Source organism: Lasiosphaeria miniovina (genome assembly GCF_030549165.1).
Source record: "Lasiosphaeria miniovina strain SMH2392-1A chromosome Unknown B0T26scaffold_6, whole genome shotgun sequence".
Classification (NCBI taxonomy): Eukaryota; Fungi; Ascomycota; class Sordariomycetes; order Sordariales; family Lasiosphaeriaceae; genus Lasiosphaeria; species Lasiosphaeria miniovina.
This window is the reverse complement of record NW_026848225.1, coordinates 1,565,428-1,590,351: the sequence shown is the minus strand read 5'-3', so window position 1 is coordinate 1,590,351 and position 24,924 is coordinate 1,565,428. Positions and strand designations below refer to the sequence as shown.

The 24,924-nt window shown below is 54.2% G+C and overlaps 6 protein-coding genes across 6 annotated transcripts; 4 read left to right on the top strand and 2 right to left on the bottom strand.

Annotated features, from left to right (window-relative positions):
* Positions 1-3,057: 3,057 nt before the first annotated feature.
* B0T26DRAFT_754658 (uncharacterized protein) lies at positions 3,058-6,645 on the top strand (the record flags this gene model as incomplete). Its single annotated transcript, XM_060445850.1, has 6 exons — positions 3,058-3,520; positions 3,583-4,656; positions 4,721-5,295; positions 5,389-5,555; positions 5,710-6,047; positions 6,125-6,645. The coding sequence occupies 6 exons, from the start codon at positions 3,058-3,060 to the stop codon at positions 6,643-6,645; spliced, it is 3,138 nt and encodes a 1,045-aa protein (XP_060292756.1).
* A 2,065-nt stretch (positions 6,646-8,710) lies between these two features.
* On the top strand, positions 8,711-9,877 carry B0T26DRAFT_742890 (RTA1 like protein-domain-containing protein; the record flags this gene model as incomplete). The annotated part of the gene is made up of 4 exons (XM_060444182.1): positions 8,711-8,959; positions 9,090-9,137; positions 9,180-9,506; positions 9,632-9,877. The coding sequence occupies 4 exons, from the start codon at positions 8,711-8,713 to the stop codon at positions 9,875-9,877; spliced, it is 870 nt and encodes a 289-aa protein (XP_060292755.1).
* Positions 9,878-9,943: 66 nt separating this feature from the next.
* Positions 9,944-11,282, bottom strand: B0T26DRAFT_610839 (uncharacterized protein; the record flags this gene model as incomplete). The annotated part of the gene is made up of 4 exons (XM_060435897.1): positions 9,944-10,215; positions 10,284-10,797; positions 10,854-10,965; positions 11,035-11,282. Coding segments are annotated over 4 exons (1,146 nt in total), but the record flags the coding sequence as incomplete, so codon positions are not given.
* Positions 11,283-13,643: 2,361 nt separating this feature from the next.
* On the top strand, positions 13,644-15,873 carry B0T26DRAFT_651965 (uncharacterized protein; the record flags this gene model as incomplete). Its single annotated transcript, XM_060438322.1, has 3 exons — positions 13,644-14,089; positions 14,154-15,705; positions 15,784-15,873. 3 exons carry the CDS (start codon positions 13,644-13,646, stop codon positions 15,871-15,873), a joined length of 2,088 nt encoding a protein of 695 aa, XP_060292753.1.
* Positions 15,874-16,820: 947 nt separating this feature from the next.
* On the bottom strand, positions 16,821-20,076 carry B0T26DRAFT_678870 (uncharacterized protein; the record flags this gene model as incomplete). Its single annotated transcript, XM_060440284.1, has 2 exons — positions 16,821-17,762; positions 17,821-20,076. The coding sequence occupies 2 exons, from the start codon at positions 20,074-20,076 to the stop codon at positions 16,821-16,823; spliced, it is 3,198 nt and encodes a 1,065-aa protein (XP_060292752.1).
* Positions 20,077-21,451: 1,375 nt separating this feature from the next.
* B0T26DRAFT_653156 (uncharacterized protein) lies at positions 21,452-23,896 on the top strand (the record flags this gene model as incomplete). Its single annotated transcript, XM_060438429.1, has 5 exons — positions 21,452-21,525; positions 21,608-21,740; positions 21,826-22,110; positions 22,163-22,946; positions 22,998-23,896. 5 exons carry the CDS (start codon positions 21,452-21,454, stop codon positions 23,894-23,896), a joined length of 2,175 nt encoding a protein of 724 aa, XP_060292751.1.
* Between the last annotated feature and the right edge of the window lie 1,028 nt (positions 23,897-24,924).

Here is a 24,924-nt window from a genome sequence, read left to right as displayed (position 1 = left end):
GGAAATAACCCCTTTTATACAGGAGCATTGCTCATGCCTCGAAATGCGAAATGTGTTGTGTCGTAGACACCAGCCCCGCCTTCCTGCTCACTGGGCGCTCTTCCAGCCAGATATTGTAGGTAACTCGTGTATCTGGCCTGGCTTATTAGTCGGGCTCACGGGCTGGCTGGCTGACAGCTCTCCCTCAACTGTCTTCTGTTTTAGACTGGCCGGTCCCTCCAGAAATCTCGTCAGTTATCCATGGCGTGGTAGAACAAAACAGTAGAACGGCGGGATCGAGTTAACAACGTAACCACCGGTAACCCGGGCGGAACGAGTGAGCGGGCTTGGTATGAACGGGGGGGGCGAACGAACGAAGGCAGGATGTCCAACAGGTTGAAGGCTATATGGCCCTCAAGCTACTCGTCGTGCAGTAGCGCCATTGCCCACGCGGAGGCCAAGTCGGGATGGGATAGGGCTAGGGTAGATCGCCACGTGCGGTGGCGGCGGGGACGCCGTCGTCGTGCCCGCTGTCTTACATGTTTGTACGTGTTTGAGAGCGAAGCCCTGACCGTGGCTGGGTGAATCGCCGGGCTGAAGCGAGTCAGGTCTCCCTGTCTGGTGTGTTCCCTTTACCCGCAAAGCTTGGCGACACTGACAGCGTGTCTGATCTTGGTAAGTAACTAACTGACTGGCTGGCTGGCTAGCTGACTGGCTTGGCCGAGTCAAATGTTGTGACGGTGGCGCCATCTCTTCCCCCGGGGTTTGGCTGGTGGAGTCTGAGTAGCGCGGCGGGTAGCCACGTGCTTTCTCTGTCTATGTATACGTAGCATGGGAGATCAGACGAGAAAGAGGAGGATGTAGAGATACAACGGGGGCTTGTGGGTCACAGACAGTTCTCTTAACGGCGTGTGATTCTCCCTAAACTCTAATCCCGGACGGCTCGCTGCTGCTGCTGCTGCTGCTGCTGTCTTGACGCCCTCCGTTCCCGCATCCGTGGCTGTCACAGCAGATGGTCCGGGAAGTATGGCATGCACGCTGACGGGCTGGATATATCTTGAACTAGACTGTCCTTGCCGTGGAAGGAGGGGAAAAGAGGGACGGGAGGGCCTTAGGGAAATACCGCCACTGGTAATTGTCTAGCGCAAACTATGTTGTAGAGACAGGGCGCCAAGCAAACGCTCCGGCGCCCTGGATGTGCTCCTTCCCCGCCCGTGTCGTCCAGAACGCTGTGACGGTTAGGTTGTGGGTAGAAGCTAAAGCAGCGGCCGTGGGTACATGTCGACGTACCCGTATGCGGCTCGAGACAAGCTGTCGATGTGGTAATTAGGTAGGTATCTGGTTGATTAGAAGGCTCTGGGGTTTCGTTAGTCGGCTGCTGCGAGAGAAAAGGCGGGGGGCAGTAACAGAAGTTTTTTAGTTTCGGTTAACATTCCTTGGGGTGCCTTTTCCATCCAAAGTGAATACTCAGGGATTGGGTTATAGATAAATGTCAAAGACGAGGCTGCTCCTGTTAACGAGGACAACGATGTTGGAGAGAAGTCTTCCGGTCCCTCAAAGCCATAACTACAGTATCATCAAGCCCCAGAATCGTATAACGGCATATGCGTACTCACTGGTGGCACTCAAGGTGCGCCGCCCAGAAGCTACTCGCGAGTATGAGCGCTGCTGGGTTATTGAAGGATATATTCCGTAGGCCGCCACCTGGTGTTTCCTTTGATCCGGCCCCGGCCGTACGTACGTCTGTAACGTGGGAGATGCTGATCGAGGCTGCTATGGACGAACGCTTTATCAAAGTAGAGGAAGCTAAAAATTAGAGATATAGTATCTTGGAAGATGTATATGTGGATTTTCAAGGGCGAGCCAGCCACATGGCCGAGCGGCGAAGAGAAAAGGAAGAAAAGGAACGACGAGAGAGCTGGGACTTCTAGCGATTACGTTGACGCCTGATAGAGAAATCTAAAGCCCTAATGGAGAGAGGCCTTGGGTACCTAGGTCAAAAGCAAGATGAGGTCGAACTTCTCACTTTCATGTCAGAAGTGCAGAGAGAGGGCTGGTGTAAGCCTTCAGATAGCCAAGCAAAAGTCTGGATGATCCTCAAACGTTCGAAAAGGGTCGGGTCGATCAGTACTCACCTCTTCGGGTCTGCTAACCCAGGGACTGGCTCTGCTGCTTCTGAGTTTCGGATCCTGGATACGTGATATACCTTGAGCACTTGCTCTCTCTCACCTGGTAGACAGGCACCTGGAATAGGAAGGCCCCTTGTTGCGCCGCTTCCTATTCGTCTCCAGATCTAAAACTGCAGCTTGCCTCCTCAGGCACCTTTCCACCCGCCACCTTAAATTTTGATCTTGCCTATCGGGGGACCTAACTTACCTACGTTCCTTCGTCACCTCACCCCCTGCTTAGGCAGTCTTTCCTTTTGGAACACGAAGACCGGTACATGAAAAATCACAGGAGGACCCTCTTCATCATTCCGCGCTCCCACTTACCTACATACCAGGTCTAGACCTCACCTACCTTACTCATCACCTTAAGGGCGTACCTACTCACCTCATCTTCCACATTCCAGATTTCCTCCCTCTTGCTCACGTCTCGAGGAAGACCAACAAGAAGCGGCACAGGAAAGGTCATCTTCAAACGCACCCGGACCTCTTCGTTCTTTCTCGCTCATCCTTACCTATCTCACCTTCCCTTTTTACATTCGTAGGAGCAAGTAGGTGACCGATGCCTTCGGTTCGTCACATGCCCTTCAGGAAGCAAGAGTAAACGCTAGAACCCTGACTTCTCCTCATTTCCACTGGCGGCGCTTCAGACTTCGTCCTGCCAACCGCCTCCATGCTTATCACTACTACCAACAGCACCTCAAAGCTTCCTCGATAAGCTAGCATATTTTCCCCCACTTCAACTTCTCCTTCCGCCCTTCCGCCCTTCTGCGCTTCTCGCCATTCCTACTCATCATTCTTATCTACCTTCCCTAGCACCGCCACTTGGACCAGAGCTTCATTTTTCATCATCCCCCCCCCCTCCCAAAAAAAAACATTGAAAACATTATAAACTAAGACCGCTTGCGGCATCATGAGTTCGCCATTTGAACTTGCTGACAGGAGTGCCACGGCCAACTTCGATGTCCGGTCGGCAGAGACTGGCCTGGAGACGCAAAGCTTATCGGGTGAGTCTGCCATGGATGTGGACCTGCCAACGGATGGGCCGCACAACGTCGCAAACCGACTCAAAAGCACCGGTCCGCTGCCAGAGTCGACCGAGACCACATTTACAGGCGTGGCCAACTCGACTGAGAGGGCCATCGAGCACGATCGGACGCTGGCTGAGCCATCTAGCTTCGCCTGGAATCAGTGCCGTGACAAAGACATTAGCGCTCGAGTCTGGGTCAAGCAGCAGGCCGTCGATGATGCTCTAAAATGTCTGCTGGAAATTCGTCACGAAATCCTCACAGCCACGAGGAACGAGACTTCTGGGCACGAGGCATCCGATAATATATTCGACCAAGATGTCATCATCCCATGGATGGACGAGATAGGTTAGTTAGTACGGCCCCGTGATTCGCAAGTGCAGTTTAGCTGACATGTCTCTTGTTCAAAGCCAAACTCAACCAGGAGTACCAAGAACTGGAGATTCTGGTAGGCGTTGCAGGGCAGACAGGGGCGGGGAAAAGCACGATTTTGAACACGCTGCTGGAAGTGCCAGAGCTATTGCCTTCTAGCAACTCTGAGGCCTCGACGTCGTGTGCCTGCAAGGTTTTGTGGAACAGAGACAACCGTCCCCAGCATAGATTCAGGGCCGAGATCGTGTTCCGCTCCCGCAAAGATGTGGCCAAGGAACTGGAAGCCACATACAAGGAAATCCGAGACCGCGACGCATACGCCGAAGATGAAGAGGACGACGACGAGGATAGGATGCACCAGATAGCCGAAATGGAAGCGCAGATTTCCGAAGGGCTCAAAAAGATTTCCGCGGTATGGGGAGTCAAAGAAGAGGAACTCAAGGACATGACGGCAGAATCGCTACTTGAATCCAACCAGGACGTGCTGGCGCTCCTCGACACCACCAAGAGAATTTCATCCGCTGACGCCGACGAGTTTTCCGAAATTGTCAAGCCGTACATTGACGCATCAGACAACACGTATGGGTTTAAGGCATGGCCCCTCATCAACGAAGCGAAGCTGTTCATCAAGGCCGACATCCTCAAGCACGGGCTCGTCCTGGTAGATCTACCTGGTCTTGCAGACGCAGTAGAAAGCCGTGCTCAGGTCACCGAGAGGTTTCTGCAGGCATTGGAGATCACTGTAATCGTCGTGCCCGCACGCCGTGCCGTCGACGGAAAGACGGGGGTTCAATTAATGAGCGATTACCAGACCGTGTCTATGCAGATGGATGACAAGTTCAACAAGAAGAGATTTTGCGTGGTCGTCTCCCAGATCGACGAAATCGACTGCGATGTCTTTGTCAAGAGCACACAGTCTCCAAAGACAGACAAGGCTCTCCAAGACGACAACGAGCAGGTAAAGAGGCTCATAACAAGCCTACGCCCAATCGAGTCGCAAATCAAGACGGAGCAAAAAACGTTGACCGACATGGACTCGAAGCTAAACAGCTATGACAGCGAGGTCAAGGCTTTGACGGCTTCTGGCCCAGGCGCGCAAAAGGTGAAGGATGGTATGGACCCCATCCCACGCCCCTTTTGAATGAATGTATAACTTGTTACTTACCCCCGCCATAGACAGGAAGTTTATTACAAAATTAGCAGGTCTGAAAATCAAGAAGAAGGACCTCAACAAGGAGCGCAGAAAGCAGAAGACCGCTCTTCGAAAGCTGGGAAACTCGCGGGCGGGCATTAACAAAGAGCTCGAAACGATAGAGGGCAGACTTAGGTGGGCATGTATGAGGATGAACGGCGAACGCATAGCCAAGGCCATCCGGAGCGACTTCAAGGAGCGGCAAAAAAAACTCTTGAGCGAGAAGACCAAAGGGGCGGCGGCGTCGGGGGGTCTCTACGATGGTTCCGTCGAGGTATTCCCCGTCTCCGCCATGGCATATCGAGACCTCCAAAAGCCGAAAAAGGTCTTGGGGTTTCCGTCCCTAAACTATACGGGTATCCCGTGTCTCAGCCGGTGGATCAGAACGACGACGCTCGATAAGCGTAATGAGCACTTGGATCGCCTACTCAATGCTCTGTGCCGGCTCTTTCTCGAGATACAGAGTTGGTCTACGATCCAGAATGGAAGTCGGCTTATTGCATCCTCGCGTCAGTCGATTGAGGATATCCTCTTGAGCATTCATTTCATATATCGCGAGGTAAGTACATCCTTAGCTCCTATTCTTTTCTCTTCTTCCCTTTTCTTTTCTTTTCTCTCCTTGTATTCCGCTTGCTAATCATACGAGGGATAGAAACTCGGTGACCATCTCAACAACGGGTCAAGAAAGATTCGGGAAATGAACCCTCTGGGTGACATCAACGCACGCCTCCAGGCTTGCACCAAAGTGTCGGGAATGGCCGTGACGAGGTGGCCTGTGAAAAATCCGGAGGACAAGACATCATCGCTCCTGATGCACTGGTGCAGCTTTGCGGCAATATTGAGACACAATGGAGGTCCTTACACAACCACGGGCCAGAATCGACGTTCATACAACTTTTCCCTAGCATTCTAAGTTACTCTCCCCCGTTACATGGAATGTTCAAACCGCTGATTTATTCCACTTCCGCCGCAGGTCAGCACCTCTCCTCCAACTCATCGCCAAAGACTGGTTCTCCGTGTTCCACGTCCAGATCCCCGCAGCGGAAAACCCCCTGATGGACATAATCGAGGCGATCTGGGAGGCCTATCTCGACCATCTGAGAGCTCAGGTCCAGGCCATAGCCCCCGGTGTCCTGCCTCACTTGGAGGCCGGCATTCCCGCCATCCAAGCAGTCAAGAACGAGATCCGGGACAAAATCCGCAAGGCTCTCGAAGACCTCTCGAGATCGTCTTCCAAAATCCACCCCCAATTTGTGAAGACGCTGAAAGAAAAGCTGAACCCAATTTTTGCCGGGGCTCTCAAGGAAAAAGGTATGGATCTTACAATTTACCCTTCGCTTATCATCACGAGGAGGCAGCTAACCAACCGACTTGGGAAAACCGTGCAGGCGAGAACCAATTCCTACGCCAACGGGCGTACCTCCGCAACCAAGTGAAAGCCGAGTGCCGGGAACTGTGCCATGCGGGCTTCACCAAGATGGTAGAGCAGTACATTCAGAACGTAGGGCAGCTGGCGCACGAGTTTAGCGACATCTCAGCCTTTGCCACGGACAAGGTCAAGGGCCAGATCGCGCTGCTGCTCAACAACTTCCAGTTCGAGGACAAAAACAACATTGGCTCGGCACGCGACGAGCGCAAGTTGCTACTCCAGCAGCGGCTGGGAGCCATAGTCATGAAGTGGCTCGCCGACTGGCGGGCGCCGAAGCAAGACGATCACTCTCTCGTACTTAAGAACGTCGAAATCCCATTCGATTTCGCCGAGGAGAGCAACGAGGCCGCGGAGGACGTCGAGAACGGCCAGGATGAGATTGGCGACGAGAATAAAGAGGCGGGCAAGGGCGACCTTGCCGAGGCCGACGGAGGCTATAATCCTCTTATTAAAACGGAAGAGGACGAGTCTGCCATTTAGATAGACTAACTACTAACCTATTTTGGGTCGCTAGACCCCGGGAGTTGCTACTAATTTGCTTTCAATTTCTGGCGCATATAGAGGACGTATGGCGTTCTAGGGTATTTCCTATGATATTCCCCCTCCCGTAGGTTGTGGTGGATTTTCCACAGACATCTACCTAGATACCTAGGGGGATAAGAGAGAGACGTGATCTCACTCTAAGTATATTGCATATAGTTACTTTAGCTAGATATATACTACCCAAAATACGGGCAGTAAATTCTAGTCTCGGTGTATAGTCCTTTGGCTATAATTTCACGTGGGGTTTACTTATGACTTACCTTGGTCAATCCACAATATCTCTCCGGGGTCTGAAGCCAAATAGAGTCTCGTATTATAGGATGTCGTAACTAACTATTAGATCTTCTAGAGGACTCTGGAAGACTATACGGTAGTAATATCTACATAACAAGCGTAAGATAACCCCATGCTGAGCCCCAGTCTCAAACCGCCAACACCCAGGGTAGGACAGGACAGGCCCGCTACACAAATAAGCATGTCCTCGGCCGGCACCTACGTAGCATGCCTAGCTCTAGATACCGTATATGTGCGTCCGGGAGGAGCCGCACGCACACATATACACACACATATACATACACACACACATATACATACACACCACCCATGCCAAGCCAAGCCGAGCTGCCTGTTGGCTGTAGCATGTGTGTCTGTATATGTGTATCGTACATATAGTTTAGTCCCTGGATGTCTATTAGCGTGGTGCTTTGGTAGAGTAAAGATCATAGCAGATAAAGTAGCTAAGAAAAGCCTTTAATAGGTATTTCTATCACCTTCCTCGGCGAAATATATTTACGGCGAGTCGTAAGATACCGAGGCCCTTAACATCATGGAAAGTGCCCCGCTAACAGACATTCAGTCAGGGGTTGGATTGTGTGTATGTATGTATACGGATATGCGCCTCGCATTCGTCGGATTCGGGTACGCAAGCCGCGCACGCGCTAAGGGGTTTGGGGGTTGGTTCCCGAAAGGGGATATCATTCTTATATATCTAGGTAGATAGATACCCGTCCATCTCTTTCGATGGATATCACCAATAAAATGGAAAACAAAAAGAACAAAGGCAGAGCAGCAATTGCCTCATCCATACGCAGAATACCACTTCCTCTCCCTCTCCCTCTCCCTCTGTAGGTGTGTAACAACGATGTGGTGTGTGTGTAACGCTGATTGGTTTGTTCCTGGATTGGGGGCTGCGCTTATACGAGAAGCCCAGGCCCAGTCAGGGGAGCTTTGCCTCCCTCTCTCCTTATCTAGCTACCTATACGAACAAAAGAGGTCCCTTCGCCTACGGCTGGAGTTTCGCGTTGCTTTGCTTCTGCCAATTTTCAACAGGTAAACGGCATGGCGGTAGTGAAGCCAAGCTCTCAGTCTCTCTCCTTGCTTCGTTTGCCGCGCGTCAACAGTGCCTGCTGGATTGTTCTTCAGACCTTAAACAAACGCCAATGCGGTCCCCGACTATGGTACCGGCAAAGGGGGGGGTTGTTGGTTGGTTCTTGGCGTTGCTCTCCCCCTATCTCTATGTCCCGGGGGCCCGCCGAGCTGGACCACGGCACTGCCACACACGAGCAAGGCGGGAGAGGCCTGAGAGGGTCGGGCGCTCTTGGATACCCATGCAAGAGTTGGCTTCCGTAGGGGATATAATAGTCCTCCCTACACCTTATCAGCAGGCCGAGGCACCATAGCCTTTTCGCTTCAGGTTTCTTGCATCGTTGCGTATCATCCCCTTGCTTCTGCGACTCACAACCAGTGCTGAGAAAGCTATATCCAGTTTGTCTGTTCATTTTCTCCAGTCTTCTATTTCCATTGCCGAAAAGTTTTTATTCGAACCCAGCCCCCATCGCCGATCGAACGACACTCGTTTGAGACGCTCCCGACACTACTCTGGTTGGGCTGCCAAAAGAAAGAAAAGAAGCCTAGAAGGAGAGGAGCAGTGTTTCCAAAGGAAGAAGAAGAAGAAGAAGAGCAACAACAAGGAACAACAACGTCGACAATAAATAACGCCACAATGAGCCAACCAGCAAACATCAACGCTCCCCGAATGGTCTGGATGTACGAGCCAAACTTGCCGCTAGCCATCATCGCATCAATTATCTACGGAGCATCCTTCATCTACGGAGCATCCTTCATCTACATATTCTACTTGACCATGATACGCCATCGGGCCTGGTATTTCGGCTGCGTCGTCGCCGGCTCCTGGCTCGAGGTATTGGGATATGTGACGCGGTGTATCTCCATCAAGCAGCCGACCCAGACAGTACGTCGAAGTTTGTCTTACTTTCTCCACCCGTCCTCCATTCTGTCCGTCCTTTCCTTTGTCCTACTAGAGGGGGAGAGAAATGAAGTAAATAGAGCTGACCCCCTACTCTTGGAACACGGCAAAAAAGGCCTTATTCGCCGTGACTCTCTCGTTCGTGGTTCTAGCGCCCGTCTTCGTGGCCGCGGGCAACTACCTACTGATCGGTCGGCTAGTGTAGTGGGTGCTTCCAGCTCGGCATCAGCGCGTATTCGGGGTCCATGGGCGGCTGATCACACGCGTGTTCGTGGGGCTCGACATCATATCATTCTTCGTGCAGAGCAGCGGCTCCATCGTGGCCATTGTGGTCAACTGGCAGGGGCCACGGGCGCAAACGGGCCTCAATGTCCTTGTCGCCGGTCTGGCTTTGCAAGTGGCTGGATTCTGCTTCTTTCTGGCTGTCTTTGCGAGGTTCCACTGGTTGGCGACGAGCCATGCGGCACCCCACGCGCCGGCCGGCTGGAAGCAGGTTGTGGCGGCTGTCTACATTTCGTCGTTTCTGATCCTGGTACGTACAATGCGTGCGGTTTCTCTTCTCTCTCTTTATCCTACCCGGCCATGAGCTCAATCACTGCAGATGGTGGCGCATCGGGAGGAATGGCGTACTTGTGTTGACCCAAAAATAACAAACAGATTCGGTCTATCTACCGAGTGGCAGAGTTCGCCGAGGGTGTTAGGGGGTACTCCTTCAACCACGAGTGGCTGTTCTGGGTGTTTGACGCTGTACCTATGGTTGTCGCTATTTCGGTCTTCTGCGTCTATCATCCCAGCACATGTCTTGGGAGTGATGGTTGGATGGAGAGAGTCGAAGAAGACGGCGACCAAAAAGAGCTAGGCTCCTTTGGAACCAGAAGCCCCGTGGCTCCTGAGCAGACATGAATGCCGTGCTGATAGACGGCCAAGAACAGGTAGTTCAGGGCCCAGCTATTCGTGTTTTGTCAAATGTTGGGCGTATTTGATGGGCCACTCTAAATATTGGTGGAACTCCTCTGGGAGCGTGTCGACGAGACGGCCCACCCACCGGATGGCTGCCCATTTGCGGTAAACAAACTTTATACCTTCTTCCGAGAGTGTGCGAGCGCCCATGGCGTACTCTATTAGTGAGAAGTGGATCAGCAGGAGCTGAACTGCATAGTTCTCAGGGTTCGTAAAGGGGGCGTATTCTTCTTCGCTGGCGTGGCTAAGCATCACGTATTGACCCGTGAGAGCGGCAAATGCTATATCGGCGACAGTGTTAGCCATAGGGTACGGTCCAAAAACGAGCCGAGACATTTCCGAGTCTCACCTTCGTCTGCCGATACAGTGGCCAGTTTCGCGGCACGCTCGATCTCGGCGAGAAACATGACCTCGATCGGGCTTGAGCAGAGGGGCGCAATCGCCCTAAGAGAGACAAGGAACTCTCTAACCAAATCTTCGGTGGGGAGCTCTGGGAGATTTTTGGGATCACGCGGCGTTAACCTCTTTATGCTTCTGGACACACCCTGTTGGCCGAGAGTGAAGAATATCGATTTCTCCGAAGTGTAGATGGCTTCAGACCTGGCAATGATGCCACATCCTCGAGCCATGGTTACCCACTCGACCATTCCCTCAGGCATCGTAGAAGCCTGGAATGCCAGGGCTAGCACGGTGGCGAACCTAGCGTCTGCTTCTATGTTTGACGTGGGGGGTGTGTTGAGGGCCTGGTTGAGGCTTTGTAGAGCCTTCACGCGGTAGGAAAGAGCCACCGACGAAGAATCGTCACCAAACAGGCTCAAGTGCGAAGCGGCGAGGCCTAGCATGGCGTGCAACAAGTAGTCATACTGGGAGCGGGTCAGTCAACGAGAACCGGTCTACTGTATATGGCAGGGGAACAAACTTGATGCGAGAGGGCCGCGACGGACTGCCATACGCCGTCTCCGTTCATAGGAAGAGGTGGGAAAGCGTTGAGGATAAAATGATGGAAGAAGCGGAAGTCTTGCATGGTGAAGCTGGGTAAGAGGGACGGAGTCGACTGCAAGGGAGTCGAGGTGTACAGCGACAAGGCCTGGGGCTGGGACGGGGGCTGAGACTGTGTTGGTTCTAGCTGCCAAACTTGGGACGCCAAAGACGATAACTCGGGCGGTGGAGGATATTCGCATTTGAGCCCGATCCGCGAACAGTTGAGGCAGGCGGGCTGCGTCTCCTGGCACTTGACTTTCCGTCTCTTGCAGGCAAAGCAGCCTCGGCGCGACTTTGTGTGGCCCTTCCTTGGGATGGGCTTGCGCCGAACCGACAGTGTCTGGCTGGTTTCAGAGGCCGAGGCCGAGGCAGTTGGTGTTGGTGTTGGTGTTGGTGAGCCTAGTGAGGATCCCGGCGACGACGACGACGACGAGCTGTTGTTGAGCAAGTCGGAACCTTGGCCTTGCCACGAGTCGTCTCGGGGGTCAAGATAGAACGCAAATCCATCCATCTCATCGCCGCCGCCGCCAATCCCATCTATTGCGCCGCCCACTGCGCCAGTTTCGTCCATGGCATCAATTAGTCAGGTTCGAAAGGCTCGATAGGGCTGGCTTGTCCTGGTACGTGGGGTAGTAGTCGTTTCCGGTGATGCTTGCTTATTCAGAAGAGCGACTGTTTGAAGTGCTGACCGCTGCTGGCCGTCTCCGCGTCCAGGGCTGCTCCAGCGTCACACTCACAGCCCTGCTGCTGCTTGCTCCTACCGCTGTGGGGGGATTCCATTGTTCGGTAGCTGACGCGTGCCCCTCGCCTTTTCTGCCCAATCAGGCAGCATCTTGGGACAGACAACGAGGCTTGTCGATTGCCTCGAACCGACACAAGTTACAACAGGCTCATGAGAATGGACATGTAGGTGAGAACCGGCACTGGGCGTAATCTTGATAAGAATAGTACCTGGTAGGGAACAAACGACAGGGTCCGATGCCGATGCCATGTTCTCCCGGTTTTATCTATTGCCAAAAAGGGGAATAGAACTAAATGAAGAAGTTCCACTGGAGTCTTGCGTTTAGTGTTCAGCCTCTTTCGTTCCTGCCTGCACTGCAAATTAAACTGGTACAATATTACATGAGGTGAGTGTGTGAACCTTATTGCCAAGCAAGGCAGCGACGGACCGTCACGACATCCGTCGATGCCGGGAGGGAGGCCCATGTCCTACAACAGGTTACCTTAGTTGCATTGAGCATGTTGAAAGAACATCCGTGGATACCGTTTGGCACTTCTGTCATGTTCGAACTAGAAAAGGCTGGTTTAATCGTGCTGCAGCTAAAATGGTACTTTTTCCGCTAATAATAAGCCTCTGTTACTGACCCAACATAATAATAATGCAACCTTGTTGTAGGACACCTAGGTCCCCTCACGCAGGTACGTACATACACAAAGCACACGACCAACTCAACCTTCCGAGGCAAGTCAAAGACGGCTGTCTCCGAGTGGTCAGGTAGGCAGCCGAGGCAAATCTGACTTCGCCGCGTTTGGATGGGAGGAGTCCGATCTGACCCCGCATTATAGGGCTGCGAGGTCAAGTTAGTGCCAGGTAGTCACTGGTATTACACATCGGTGGATGCCCCCCCCAAAAACGAGATGAGACGAACGAGTTTGAGGTTGCGTGCGGGTTGCGGGTTGCAGTCGGGACTCTGGGAGGGACCGCAACCTTGATGTCATGAATCTGACTGACGAAAATGGGATCCTAGGCTATCCCTCGCCCTTGCGGCGTCAGTCATAGCAAGCTATTTCCCACTGGACACCTAGGCAGCGCAGCCGCTGCGGTTCAATGCCGGAGAGTTATAAGCAAAGAAAAAGGAATAGGCTCGACCTAGCTCGGCTCTTGGCCGCCGTAGAGGTCAGCAACCTTTCCAGGGGTCGCCTCATTCCATTGTCATCTCACATCCACCATCTGTGCTTTGGAGGTGCGGCCGTCAGCCGTCAGACCAGACGCTAAGGTTTGGGGCCAAGGTCCGTTGCTCCCTTGATTGGATCGTTGAGGAAAAGGGGATCCATGAGGGTCGGGATTCTACAAAAAGCCCCCCGAAAATTGCTGCATCGGCCGTCTCCACCTCGGCACGGTACTGTATGTCCTGTACATGTACATACCGTATGTACATACACCTCATATAAAGCAACCGCCCACGTGTAATAGACTTCACGGATTCACGGAAGGCCTAGAATCTCTGGCAGTCATCAAGCCTCACTCGCTCCTTCCTCTATTTAAGTTGTCCACCGCTGACGCACAAGTCCGAGCTGTTTGCGATCCTTGCCCAACCTGCAAAGTTTCAAATTGGGCGTGCTAGTTTAGAGCTAGCTGACGGCTGGCAGTTTTCCGCCCACCTCGCCTCAGGAAGGTCCGCATTCTCCGTTTCCCAAGCCGCCAACAAACACATACAGAACCAGCCCTAAAGAATCCGAGTTAGGCTACCTTCATCCCTAGTAGACGACCGGGTTTCTGAAAGCTCGACCGGCCGCAAACTTGACGTTCAAACTGCCGAAGCCCGCCCGCTGTGTTCTGCACTGTGCCCCGTTGCACTCCACACCTACACACACATACACTCTCTGCTAAACTTTGTCCCCTATACGGAGTACCCCGGACGAGGCATCCAAGCGACAACCACGGCAACTATCCACCCATCTAGAACTAGCACTTTCTTTCCCGCCCGTCTGTCTGCCAGTCACCGCAATGCCGTCCTTCGTCGACGGCCCTCTGCCGCTGCGGATGGTGCAGAAGCCGCCGTTCACCGTCGAAGCATCGGGCTACGACCCGGTCCCGGGCGAAACCATCCCCCGCCGCCATCCCTCGGCCAAGGATGCCCTATGGACGCGTCCCACGCCAGACATAAACACCACCTTTGACCTCCTCAAGAAAAGTGCCTCCACTTACGGCAATGAGCCTGCCGTCGGCACCCGCAGACTCCTCCGCACCCATCGGGAAACCAAAAAGGTCATCTCCAAGGGTCTCGACGGCGAGACCATCGAGACTGACAAGGAATGGACCTTTTTCGAGCTCTCCGACTACGAGTATATGACGTACACGGACTACTATATCATGGCCCTGCAGGTCGGCGCAGGTCTCAGGAAGCTGGGTCTGTCACCAAAGGACAAGGTCCACATATTTGCTGCCACGAGGTATGTGTGTCGTGCCTCTGTCCCCATCCTTGTCCCTCCCTAACTTTCTGGAAATGGCAAACAGTGCGCAATGGTTGAACATGTCACACGCGTGCTCGTCCCAGTCAATAACCATCGTCACGGCCTATGACACTCTCGGCGAGAGCGGCGTTGAGCACTCGCTCGTCCAGAGCAAGGCAGATGCCATATTCGTTGACCCCCACCTGTTGAAGACAATAGCCGGCCCCCTGAAGAGGGCGCCGTCTGTCAAGGTGCTCATCTACAACCACGCCACCCACAACCCCGTGCCCGACGTTGAGATCAAGGCGTTCAAGGCGTCCCACCCGGACCTCACCGTCCTGTCGTTCGAAGAGGTGCGCGCGCTCGGCGAGGAGAACCCGACGGCGCCCGTGGAACCCCAGGCCGACGAGACGTACTGCATCATGTACACGTCGGGCAGTACCGGACTCCCCAAAGGCGTCCCAGTGACCCATGCCAGCTTTGTGTCAGCTGTGGCCGGCATATACAGTGTCATGAAGGGGGTTGTAAGTAACCGTGAAAACGTGCTTGCCTACCTGCCCCTTGCGCACATTTTCGAGCTCGTCGTCGAGAACTGCGTCGTCTTCATCGGCGGCACCCTCGGCTACGGCCACCCGCGCACCCTCGTCGATAGCAGCATGCGCAACTGTGCCGGCGATATGCGCGCGTTCCGGCCTACCGTCATGATTGGCGTGCCGCAGGTGTGGGAGACAGTCAGGAAAGGCGTCGAAAGCCGGGTCAACAGCTCGGGCATAGTCACACGCTCGCTTTTCTGGGGCGCGCTCAAGCTGAAGTCCTTTTTGGTGGCCAAGGGGCTGCCCGGGCACACCCTGTTCGACCGCATGGTCTTCGGCAAGGTGCGCATAATGACGGGTGACCGGCTTCGCTTCATTGTCAACGGCGCCAGCGGCATCTCGGCAGGCACGTTACACTTCTTGAGCATGGTGGTGGCACCCATGATCAGCGGGTACGGGCTGACCGAGTCCTGCGGCAATGGCGGCCTCGGCTCCCCTCTGCAGTGGTCACAGGACACCAGCGGCACCGTCCCGGGCGCAATCGAGGTGAAGCTTGTCTCGATTCCCGAGCTCAACTACAGCACCGACTCGACGCCGCCGCAGGGCGAGATTCTTATGCGCGGCGGTCCGGTTCTGACGACCTACTTCGTGAATCCTGAGGAGACGGCTAAGGCCGTAACCTCGGACGGCTGGTTCCGCACTGGTGACATTGGCGAGTTCGGCGCCAATGGCCACTTGCGCGTCATCGACCGCGTCAAGAACCTCGTCAAGCTCCAGGGCGGCGAGTACATCGCCTTTGAGAAGCTCGAGGCCGTCTACCGCGGCGCGCCGTGCGTCCAGAACGTCATGGTATATGGCGGAAGCGAGGCTCCGCGGCCCATCGCGGTCGTCTTTGCCAACGAGAAGGCCCTTTCCGAACTTGCGGCCGAGCTCGGCGTTGACGAGCACTCGATGCGCACTCACCCCAAAGTGCGCACCGCCGTCCTCAAGGAGCTGAAAACCGCCGCGAAGAAGGCAGGCCTCAGCGCCAACGAGACGGTAACCGGAGTTTTGATTGTAGACGAGGAGTGGACGCCCATAAATGTGAGTTCTTAACTTTTCTTACTTAGTCACCTCCCCTTTCACCTTTACTGGTCGTTGTTTGCTAACCCGTGATGATAGGGCTACGTGACGGCAACGCAGAAAGTAAACCGGAGAGTAATCCAAGAAAAACACGAGAAGGAGATTGCCAATTGCATTGCCGAAAATTGAAAGAAAGAAGGACGAGATCATCTGTTTGGGCGCTTATGTATTAGTCTGTCTATGTGGGTTGTTTGGCAGCATAGCTTGCACCTAAGGTCGGTAAGTGTGTCCTATCATGTATAACAATAACCATAATGAGTCGCGCCTCTCTCTCCGAGTAATTTGTCATCTAGAATAATATTTACCTCAGGGGGTGTAATGGGAAGATGTTCATTCTCAACCTTGTTGGCTGTTAGTCAGATGCTCTGTCCATTTCTGCCTCCTATCATGTAAGACATGCCAGAACCTTGCAGTCGTTTAAAGCTTACGTGCTGCTTACATGCATGGCCGTGAACCTTGGGATTCCGAATGCGCACACAGCTTATGCACTGTCTGTATGGATGTCTGTTGCTCACACCCTTGGCGGCAGGCAGGCAGGCAGGTACCGAAGTTGGTAGCTTCGCCCATGCCAATATAAAAATGGCAAAGCGAAAAAGGAAGACGAAGAGCATGCATGCACGTCGTAAACGCGGCACATTGTTTGGCACTACTACTACGTAGGTAGTACGTATTGACAACCTCCCAAAGCACCTACCTACCCAGAACGAGAGGAAGTTGCAGTTGCAACTGCAGCAACAGCAGGAACAACAAGAACAGCAAAGAAGAACCATCATATTTGCGTAGTCCTTCTTCTCTCGGCGCTCGCCCTCCCTCCCTCTAACATTTGGGGAAGGGAAATGCTACCGCAACAGAACAAAAAAAGGCAGCTAGCTTTCAACCCACCAATGGCGGTTTCCACATCTATCAACAGCCAGGACCTCCCGAGACCGTTTCGATCATAAGTATCATGGATGGCCGACCGGGCAAAGCATCTAAATGACACATGCCGCAAAGATGGACGTTCACCTTTCCACATTTATCCTGGATCCCTAAGAGTCCATCCCCATCAAACACGAACACGCAAAAAAATCCAAAAATCACGTCCCTTGGCGCCGATAATACACCATATAGGCCGACGTGTTTCCGTTCTGGTACATGGTCTCGGTGAAGTCGCCGACGGCGCCCGGGGTGCCGATTTTGACGCGGTCGACGACGTCGTCGTTGCAGCGGTACCAGCTGGCGGGGTCCTTGGAGAGCTCGTCCTGGACGTAGCTGTAGTAGTGGCCGCCGTTGATGCCGTGGCCGACGTGCACCGTGACGGCGTAGCAGTCATAGCGCATGCGGCCGGCGAAGTGCGGGTCGTCGGTCGACGTCATGTCCGGGTCCGGCTCGGCGCAGTACTTGGTTAGGTCGAGGTCGCGGATAGGAAAGCGGACCTTGGTGTGGATCTTGTTGGCCGCCGCCCGCCCGCCGCCCGCGCTGCCGCCCATCGAACCCCCTAGGGTGTGGAAGCGGTTAAGACAAAACGCGAGGCGGTTGGGCAGCCGGGCAAATCTCGATCTCCTCGTCCTCCCCGGCTTGTTGCATGTCTCGCAGAGAAGGTCCGGGAATTGCTCCGGCGCTTGATGGTTGACGAGGAGTTGATCCAGATCTGTGGGATCGTTCACACCAGCCAGGTTGAGGATCCAAACGTCGCAGGGTTGGAAGAGCCGTATTTCTTGGCGGCATGTCCGGTTGTGACAGCGCGAAATGAACACCTCTAGACCCCGGAAGTATTTGTCGATAATGGAAGCGCTCGCGCTCGAATAGTCTCGCCAGTAGTCCATGGCGTTTTGGATAATGGTGCCGTCTTTGGGAGTGTAGGGCTTTTCCTCCTTTGGGGGCTTTTTGTCCCTGTAAATGTTTGTCTCGTCGTGGATATTGTCCATGATGAACGAGTAGAATTCTTGGGCGTCTTGTTGTGCCGGCCCTCCAAATATTTCAGATTCTGGCTTCTTCTTGCCATCGACACCTGACATATGGATAGCATATATATACTCCTAAAAAATCGTCAGCCCCAAGTCTTCCAAAACAAACTGGACAAAACAGAACACATACCATAACAGTTTTAGCTTCCAGGGACTTGAATGTCCCCTGGTCTAGCCAGTGAAATAGGTTGGCGAGGCACTTGATAAGCAACTGGGGGTTTTGGTATCTCTCATCACGTTTCATAGGCACCGGGTATGTATCCTTCCAGGAGCCGGTCCATAGCTCGCGGGCGAAACCAGGTGTGGCAAACATGGCCTGTAAGGAGCTGTTTGCGAAGCAGAATACCCCAGGGTTCTGTAATCCTGTCCGATTTTCCCGGAAATGTTCCACCCCCGCCTTCATGGTTGCCCTCTTAGCCATTAATGGCGAGGTATTTTCTGCCTCGGCGAGTCCGCTGTAGCTCCTCCGTGGAAGGGTGGGGGGTGGGCGAGTTGGTGGTGACGGTAAAGAGGTGTAAAGAGTCTCCTCGTGAGACAGGCGAGATTGAAAGGGGCTGGTTGGCGGCTGACTTCCAGTGGGACTAACTGGGGATACCATCGACTCCTGGATCGCCGACACGGCGGGGAACCGACGGAGAAATTCTTCTGTAGTCCTGACGGGAGATATGCCTCCTATATCAGAAATGGTTTCCTCCCACCTCCGGGCTTCCTCTGGGTCTTGAATCGGCCGGGGAATGTGAGTCTGACGGCGGGTCAAGAGACCCCTCACCAAGGGGCTCGAAGTGTATGACTTTGAGGACTTCATCGAGGTGGTTGACGATGACTGTAGGGCGCCCCTGCCTACGAGGCTTGTCCAGGCGTCCAGGCCGCCCTTGAGCAACTTCGGCCCTGACTTCGGGCCTGATCCACCAGAGAAATCGTAATGGCTGAGGGCATTAAAGAGGCCCTGGATCGCCCGCTGTTCGGGAGTATCTGCCTTTCCAGCAACGCGGTCAGACTCCTCGTCGTAGAACACCACCAAATCGAACTCGTGGCGCCTTTCAAACAGGAGTTGCTCTGCGGCTGGCGCGAGAATCATGCTGTCTGCTATTTGGCTCGCCGAGATATGGTCTCTCATGAGGACTTCAGCCTCGAGACAGATGGTAGCCTGAGACATGATGTGACCTTCATCGAATTCCTCTCGGTTCCTGATATCAATTATGAGTATGGAGATATCCTTGGAACCGGCCTTCATGTACCGGAAAAGGTCCTGAGCAGTAATGGTGGTGCCATCTGGAATGGTGATTTTTGAACGTTTCGCTGGAGCCGGGGCTGACATTGTGCCAAACGCCTGGGCAGGCACAAAATACTCCTCAAACGAAGGGGGTTTACTGCTCTTCGCATAACTGGAGAAAGATGCCGTAGAGTTTGTTCGAGTATAGATGGCGTGTGGAGCACTTGAGGGAAGCTCGGCGGCCTCATTTGATATTGTCCCTCTGGCCGGGTTATAGATGGCATCGGGCAATCTTGGCATATCAGACGCATCGCCTGAAAGAGAGCTTGAATACTGCGATCCCAACAAATCCTGCTGCTCCAGTAGATTCTGAGGCGCAATAGGCTGCGTACGGATGCGCGGGTCTTGAATAGTGCTGGCGGTGCTAGCCCGCAGATTCGCAAAACGCTGGAGGAGATCCTGCGACGCCTTGTTCGACGACGAATCTCCCCGAGCGGCTGGCCGGATGGCATTGCCGTGTAGGCCTTGGGGTTTCGGGTGAACATGCGGTTTGGTCTTGATTGGAGGAGGTGGTGGTCGGCGCGGTGTGCCGTTCGCCTTGGTTCCAGCACTGCCGTTCAGAACGCCCCGATCTGTCACGCTGCCATCCTGAGCTGTCTTGGCGGCCATGTTATCCTGTCCTGTCCGGCTATCGATGCCCTCTCCATTCGCCAGCGGCCGAACAACAGTAGGCTGCACGCCACTCTCTTGGTTGTCGGCCTTGATCTCGGCCTTGATCTGCTCGAAATCGGTATGCGCAGCAAGAACCTGGCGCAAGAGGCGCTGGTACCGTTCATACTGAGTCTTATTATCGTTCTGTAGCGATACCCACCCCTTGTTCTTCTTGATGATGTCGAGGACGATGATGTTGGTCTTGATGTAATCGGCCAGCGCCAGGTCGGGGCGGCCAAAGTTTTTGGAGGATTCAGCCTGGCGCAGGTAAGTCTCGGCTACCTGGAGGACCTTCTCGATGGGAGCATGGGTGTCGACGTCGACGGTAACGGAGACGATGTCGTCGATGTGGGGTATGGGTCGCCTGCCCCCTCGAGCGCCACCCTGGAATCCGAAGGCCTTCTGGCCGCTGACAGGAGGCATGGACCCTGCGTGGTCGAGCAGAGTGCTCGACCCAGCCATTCCCAGCAGGCCTGGGATCGACCCAGACGGCTTGGACGCGGCTGGTAGGTATCGTGTAGGCGAAAGCCGGTTATGAGAAATAGCGGAGGCCTGGCCACATCGTTTGGGCGTCTTCGTCTTGGTGGCCGCGAGTCGCGCGGGGTGTGATGCCCGGCTCAGCGCTGGCTTCCTACTTCGTCGAGAATATCTAGGCAGAGGAATGCGAAGACGCCGCCTTAGACAGCATACGTGTCGGACTCAGAGCCAGTCTTTAAGGGGCGAAAAGCGATGGGCGAGCGACTGCTGACGTTCGATCGTTTGGAATGGGGAGGGAGCATTCTTTGTCTGAGGCGGCTAGGCGACACGGTTATGCCCCAACTTCATTCGCATGTGGCGTCAAAAAAAGGTTACGTTTTGCGGTAGGTAAGGTTGAGGGGTGCGGTTCGAGGCTCGTCCTGCAACAGTGACGAATGCGGTTGATTGACCACCTTGACCATTGATAGCCGCCGAGGCCGTGGTTGGGACTGTTATTAGTGTTATTATTTACAGGCCGTTACCGCCCAGACCACTGGAACCTAACCCTGTAAACTCCCGTCTGGTCATGTGAAATGGCCTAAACCTTGGGTCCATATCCATATGTCAAGGTCACAGCGGCCCGTTCTGGTCACCTGTAACAAATTACAGAGCACGGGTCGAAGATGGTCATTCCCATACTGAAAGTAGAAAAACTCAAGTTTATCAAGGAGAAAGGCACTGAGCTTAATGAACTGCACAGCACGGTAAACCTCTCTCAGTCTGCCTCGGATAACCCTAGGTACGGAGTATTCGTAACGTCGGGTTATTGGCTGCTGCGATACGGACTTATACGCCGTACCAGCGGGTGGCAAACAGCCGCCGCGTGGCAGACGGCTAGGGTCTAGTGCTTACAGCTGCCAGCCAATTGACATGCAGGCAGCACTCGTGCTAGCCCAGGTACAAGCTGCACATGCCTTACGTACTGCACCTCCTTGGTACCCGTAGCTGGAGGGGCAAGCTCCAAAGGTCCCGTCTCCAACCAGGCTTCATACGTAACCAACGGCAGGCTGAGGCGTAACTCGACAGATCCATCTTACAGTTCATCGCAAACTTACCACCGTATTCCAAGCAACTGCCCATAGCCGACGCCCGCTGAATGCCACGGGCTAGAAATTGGTTTCGCCGATGGGGTTTGTCTGATCGATAGCCTTGACACCGAACTCCGCGAGTCGATGCACGACAGCCTCAGCCGCGAGTACCGACACCCCCAGTCCAGCTGTTACCTTGGCCTTCCTTCGCTCATCGACACCCTCGGGAGCCGCAACACCATCAAATCCCGACGTCCCACGGCCCGTCCTGATTTTGCACGGCGGTCTTCAGAATGATGGGTTGGTGGTCGTCCGGGGCCAACGGCGCCCTAGATGAACAGATCGAGAAGGCCACGAGCAGCAGCCTGTACGATGCGTCCCCGTTCTCTCGTTCTGCTCTTCCCCGACTCGTTGGGCACGTCTGATCTCTAACCTGTGTCTTGCCATAGTGAGGACATTGCTCTTAACCTCGAGATCTCAGATGTTATCAGATCCAAGACGGTCCAGCCTAAGGAGGCCATGCGCTCGCTCAAAAAGCGCATCAACAACAAGAACCCCAATACCCAGCTTAGCGCGCTCAACGTAAGTCTTCGCCCACACTTGCCTGAGCGGCTGGCGCGCGGGATCGAAATGCCTGGCGAACGAACTTGTTGGCTAACAGAACTAGCTCACGGATACATGTGTCAAGAATGGCGGCGCCCATTTCCTGGCCGAGATCGCGTCGCGGGAGTTTATGGAAAGCGTGGTGTCACTTCTGAAGGCGGCCGGCCCCGCCGCTGTCAACGCCGAAGTGCGTGCGAAAATACTTGAACTTATCCAGTCGTGGGCTGCTGCCACCGAGGGTCGTTATACTCTATCATACATCGGCGAGGTGTACACGACCCTGCAAAGGGAGGGCTTCCAGTTCCCCCCGCGCGTCAGCGTCTCTAGCAGCATGATTGACAGCAGTGCGGTTCGTGAGATCTCCAGTCTGGACAATTACGCATACGCTGACTCTTACCTAGCCACCCGAGTGGATAGACTCCGACGTTTGCATGAGATGCCGAACTGCATTTACCTTCACCAACAGAAAGCACCACTGCCGCAACTGCGGGAATTGCTTTGATCAACAGTGCTCGAGCAAGTCGCTGCCCCTCCCCCACCTAGGCATTCTCCAGCCTGTCCGTGTCGACGATGGGTGCTATGCGAAGCTTACTGACAAGTCCTCGAGAGGGGGAGGAGGTGGGAATGAGCGCTCTCCTACGTTTCCCGCAAAGCACCGGTCCTCGTCGACGATGCAGCCGCGCAATGCCCGGGTGGACGACGGTTTTGACGAGGATTTGAAGAAGGCCCTGGCTATGAGCCTGGAGGAAGTTAGGAGCCACTCTCGGGGCTATGTCCCGCAAGCCGCCAGTGCCGTGCCTTCAGCCCAACCCAAGGTCAATGGGCACTCGCCCCCGGCTTCTAAAGCCGCAGAGGAAGAAGACGACGACCTAAAAGCCGCCATCGCCGCATCGCTAGCAGATATGGAGGAACAAAAGAAGCAGCACGCTGCGGCTCTCAAACAGCAGGCTGCGAATGTCGGCAGCTCATCGACAGCTGCACCTTTTGCGCTTCCCAAAAACGACTATGAGCTCACGCCTGTCGAGGCAGAGAATATCAACCTCTTTGCTACATTAGTCGATCGCCTACAAACACAGCCGCCCGGTACCATCCTGCGAGAGCCGCAGATACAGGAGTTGTATGACAGTATAGGTACTCTGCGGCCAAAGCTTGCACGGACCTATGGCGAGACTATGAGCAAGCATGGTGAGTTGATAATGTTCGCACCTTCAAACCACCCATGCTAACCTACGCTAGATACTCTGCTTGATTTGCATGCGAAGCTATCCACCGTTGTACGGTACTATGACCGCATGCTAGAAGAACGGCTATCAAAGGCCTACAGCCAGCATAGCATAGGGGGCTACAATCTTCCTCCGCCGAGGCAAGCCTCTGGGCCGTACCCCTCACTACAGGCAAACGCACCCGGCAATGCTGGGCCGGCAGAGAGCTTTTACACGGGAGAGCAACAACAAGACTACAGGCACTCTTTAGGGCCTCCTTCCTATGCACAACCAACGCCACAGCCGCAATATGCACAGTACGACAAGCGAGTATCGATCGTTGGGCATCCCAACGGCCAGTACCCTCAGCAACAAGTGCCGCAGAGAACAGGGAGCTGGGGTGGTGCGCCGCCTGCTCAGGCGCCTCAATACAACCAGACCGGTTATACTTTCAACGAAAGCACGCCTCCCCAGGGGAACCATATACAACAAGCACTGTCTCAACAGCAACTTGCTGCTGCGTCAGCAGACTCGCTCGGGACTACACCGACGACTGACCCGAATGCCTCATTTTACTTTAACTCACAACCCCCGCCACAACAAGCGCAGCAACCCAATGCTTCGGCCCCTGACCCCAATCTGACATCATACCCAAACCTCTCTCAGTCGATTCATTCTTACCAACCTTCGTTGCCGCAAACTCCGGCTTCGGTACCTGCCCAGCCGTCCCAGCCACCACAGGCACACCAAGCGCCTCAGCAGCCGCAGCAGCCGTACTGGCAGCATGCTGCTGCCCAGCAGACGCCTCTACCGCCAGTGTGGCAAGCTCTGCCTCCGGCAGCATATGCTGGATACTCTCAGGAGGTGTTCCCTTCGGCCCCGCAACATGCGCCAAAGCAGCCCGTCGTAGAAGAGAGCCTGATCGATCTCTGATACAACTTTGGGTTAGGGGGGGTGTTGGAGACCCAAGCGAATACGCAGTAGAGTTGCGGTATTGTATCTGGCTCTTAAAAGATATATTTGTGTTTCAGATAAGCAAGAAGGAAGCCGGGGCAGTGTTGCTTAGATAGTGAACGAATCTCTAAATTCTCTTTAGCCATGGCGTTCGTAGGCATAGTGAGAGAGGGGAGGGTGGGTATTTACCGAGGCCTTTATGTATTTTGCACGCTGACGTGGCGTAGACGAGGGGGCCGAATAAAATAGCAATGGACCGTTTCCCTCGAACACAAACCTTAAACAGTTCACCATCTCTAGCTTTCTTGCTCGTACTCCCCTGTTTCAAGACATCCGTTTAATGAAGAAGACGACCTTGAATCCACTATTTTAAGCATCGTGGCACCTGCGTCAAACCCCCCTAGCGCTTATGCCTCCCCAGACTATCACGAGACATGTGGAAGGGGAAATGGGGCTTTAAAATTCCACATTAGGGATTCCAAATAGCTACCGCCTTCCTCGAAGAAAGGTCGTAAGGCGAGCTGCAAGGCATTCATTTGGGTCTTTCACGCCTCTGAAAGACAAATGCGAAGATTCATTCAGGGATTAGAAATCATATTGCAGTCTACTGATATGTAACCACCATTCTTACGCGTGTTGTATCGTTTCGAAGGAATTAGGCTGGACCGAGGGTGACAAGGCCCGCACCGCCGACGCCGCCGCCTCCATCATCAAGTCGATCCGGAGCCGGGACCGCCTTGCTGATTGGGTGGGCCGCTGTCTGCCGAACTCGTTGGTTTGACTCGTCGGATCCGCCTCGTCGGTTTGGGGCAACCTACTGGCTGCTACTACTCCGCACATGCATGAACGCATCTGGCAAATGATATTCCATTGCTGCCCAAGTTTCCGTCGAAGGTTTGGGGCGTCGGAGGGGAAGAATATTGTTGGTTTATTAAAGTGTCTCTGAAATGCAACGTCTTGCAAAACCACAAAGCGATGTCCGGTGATAGTTGCCTCCGACGTGGATT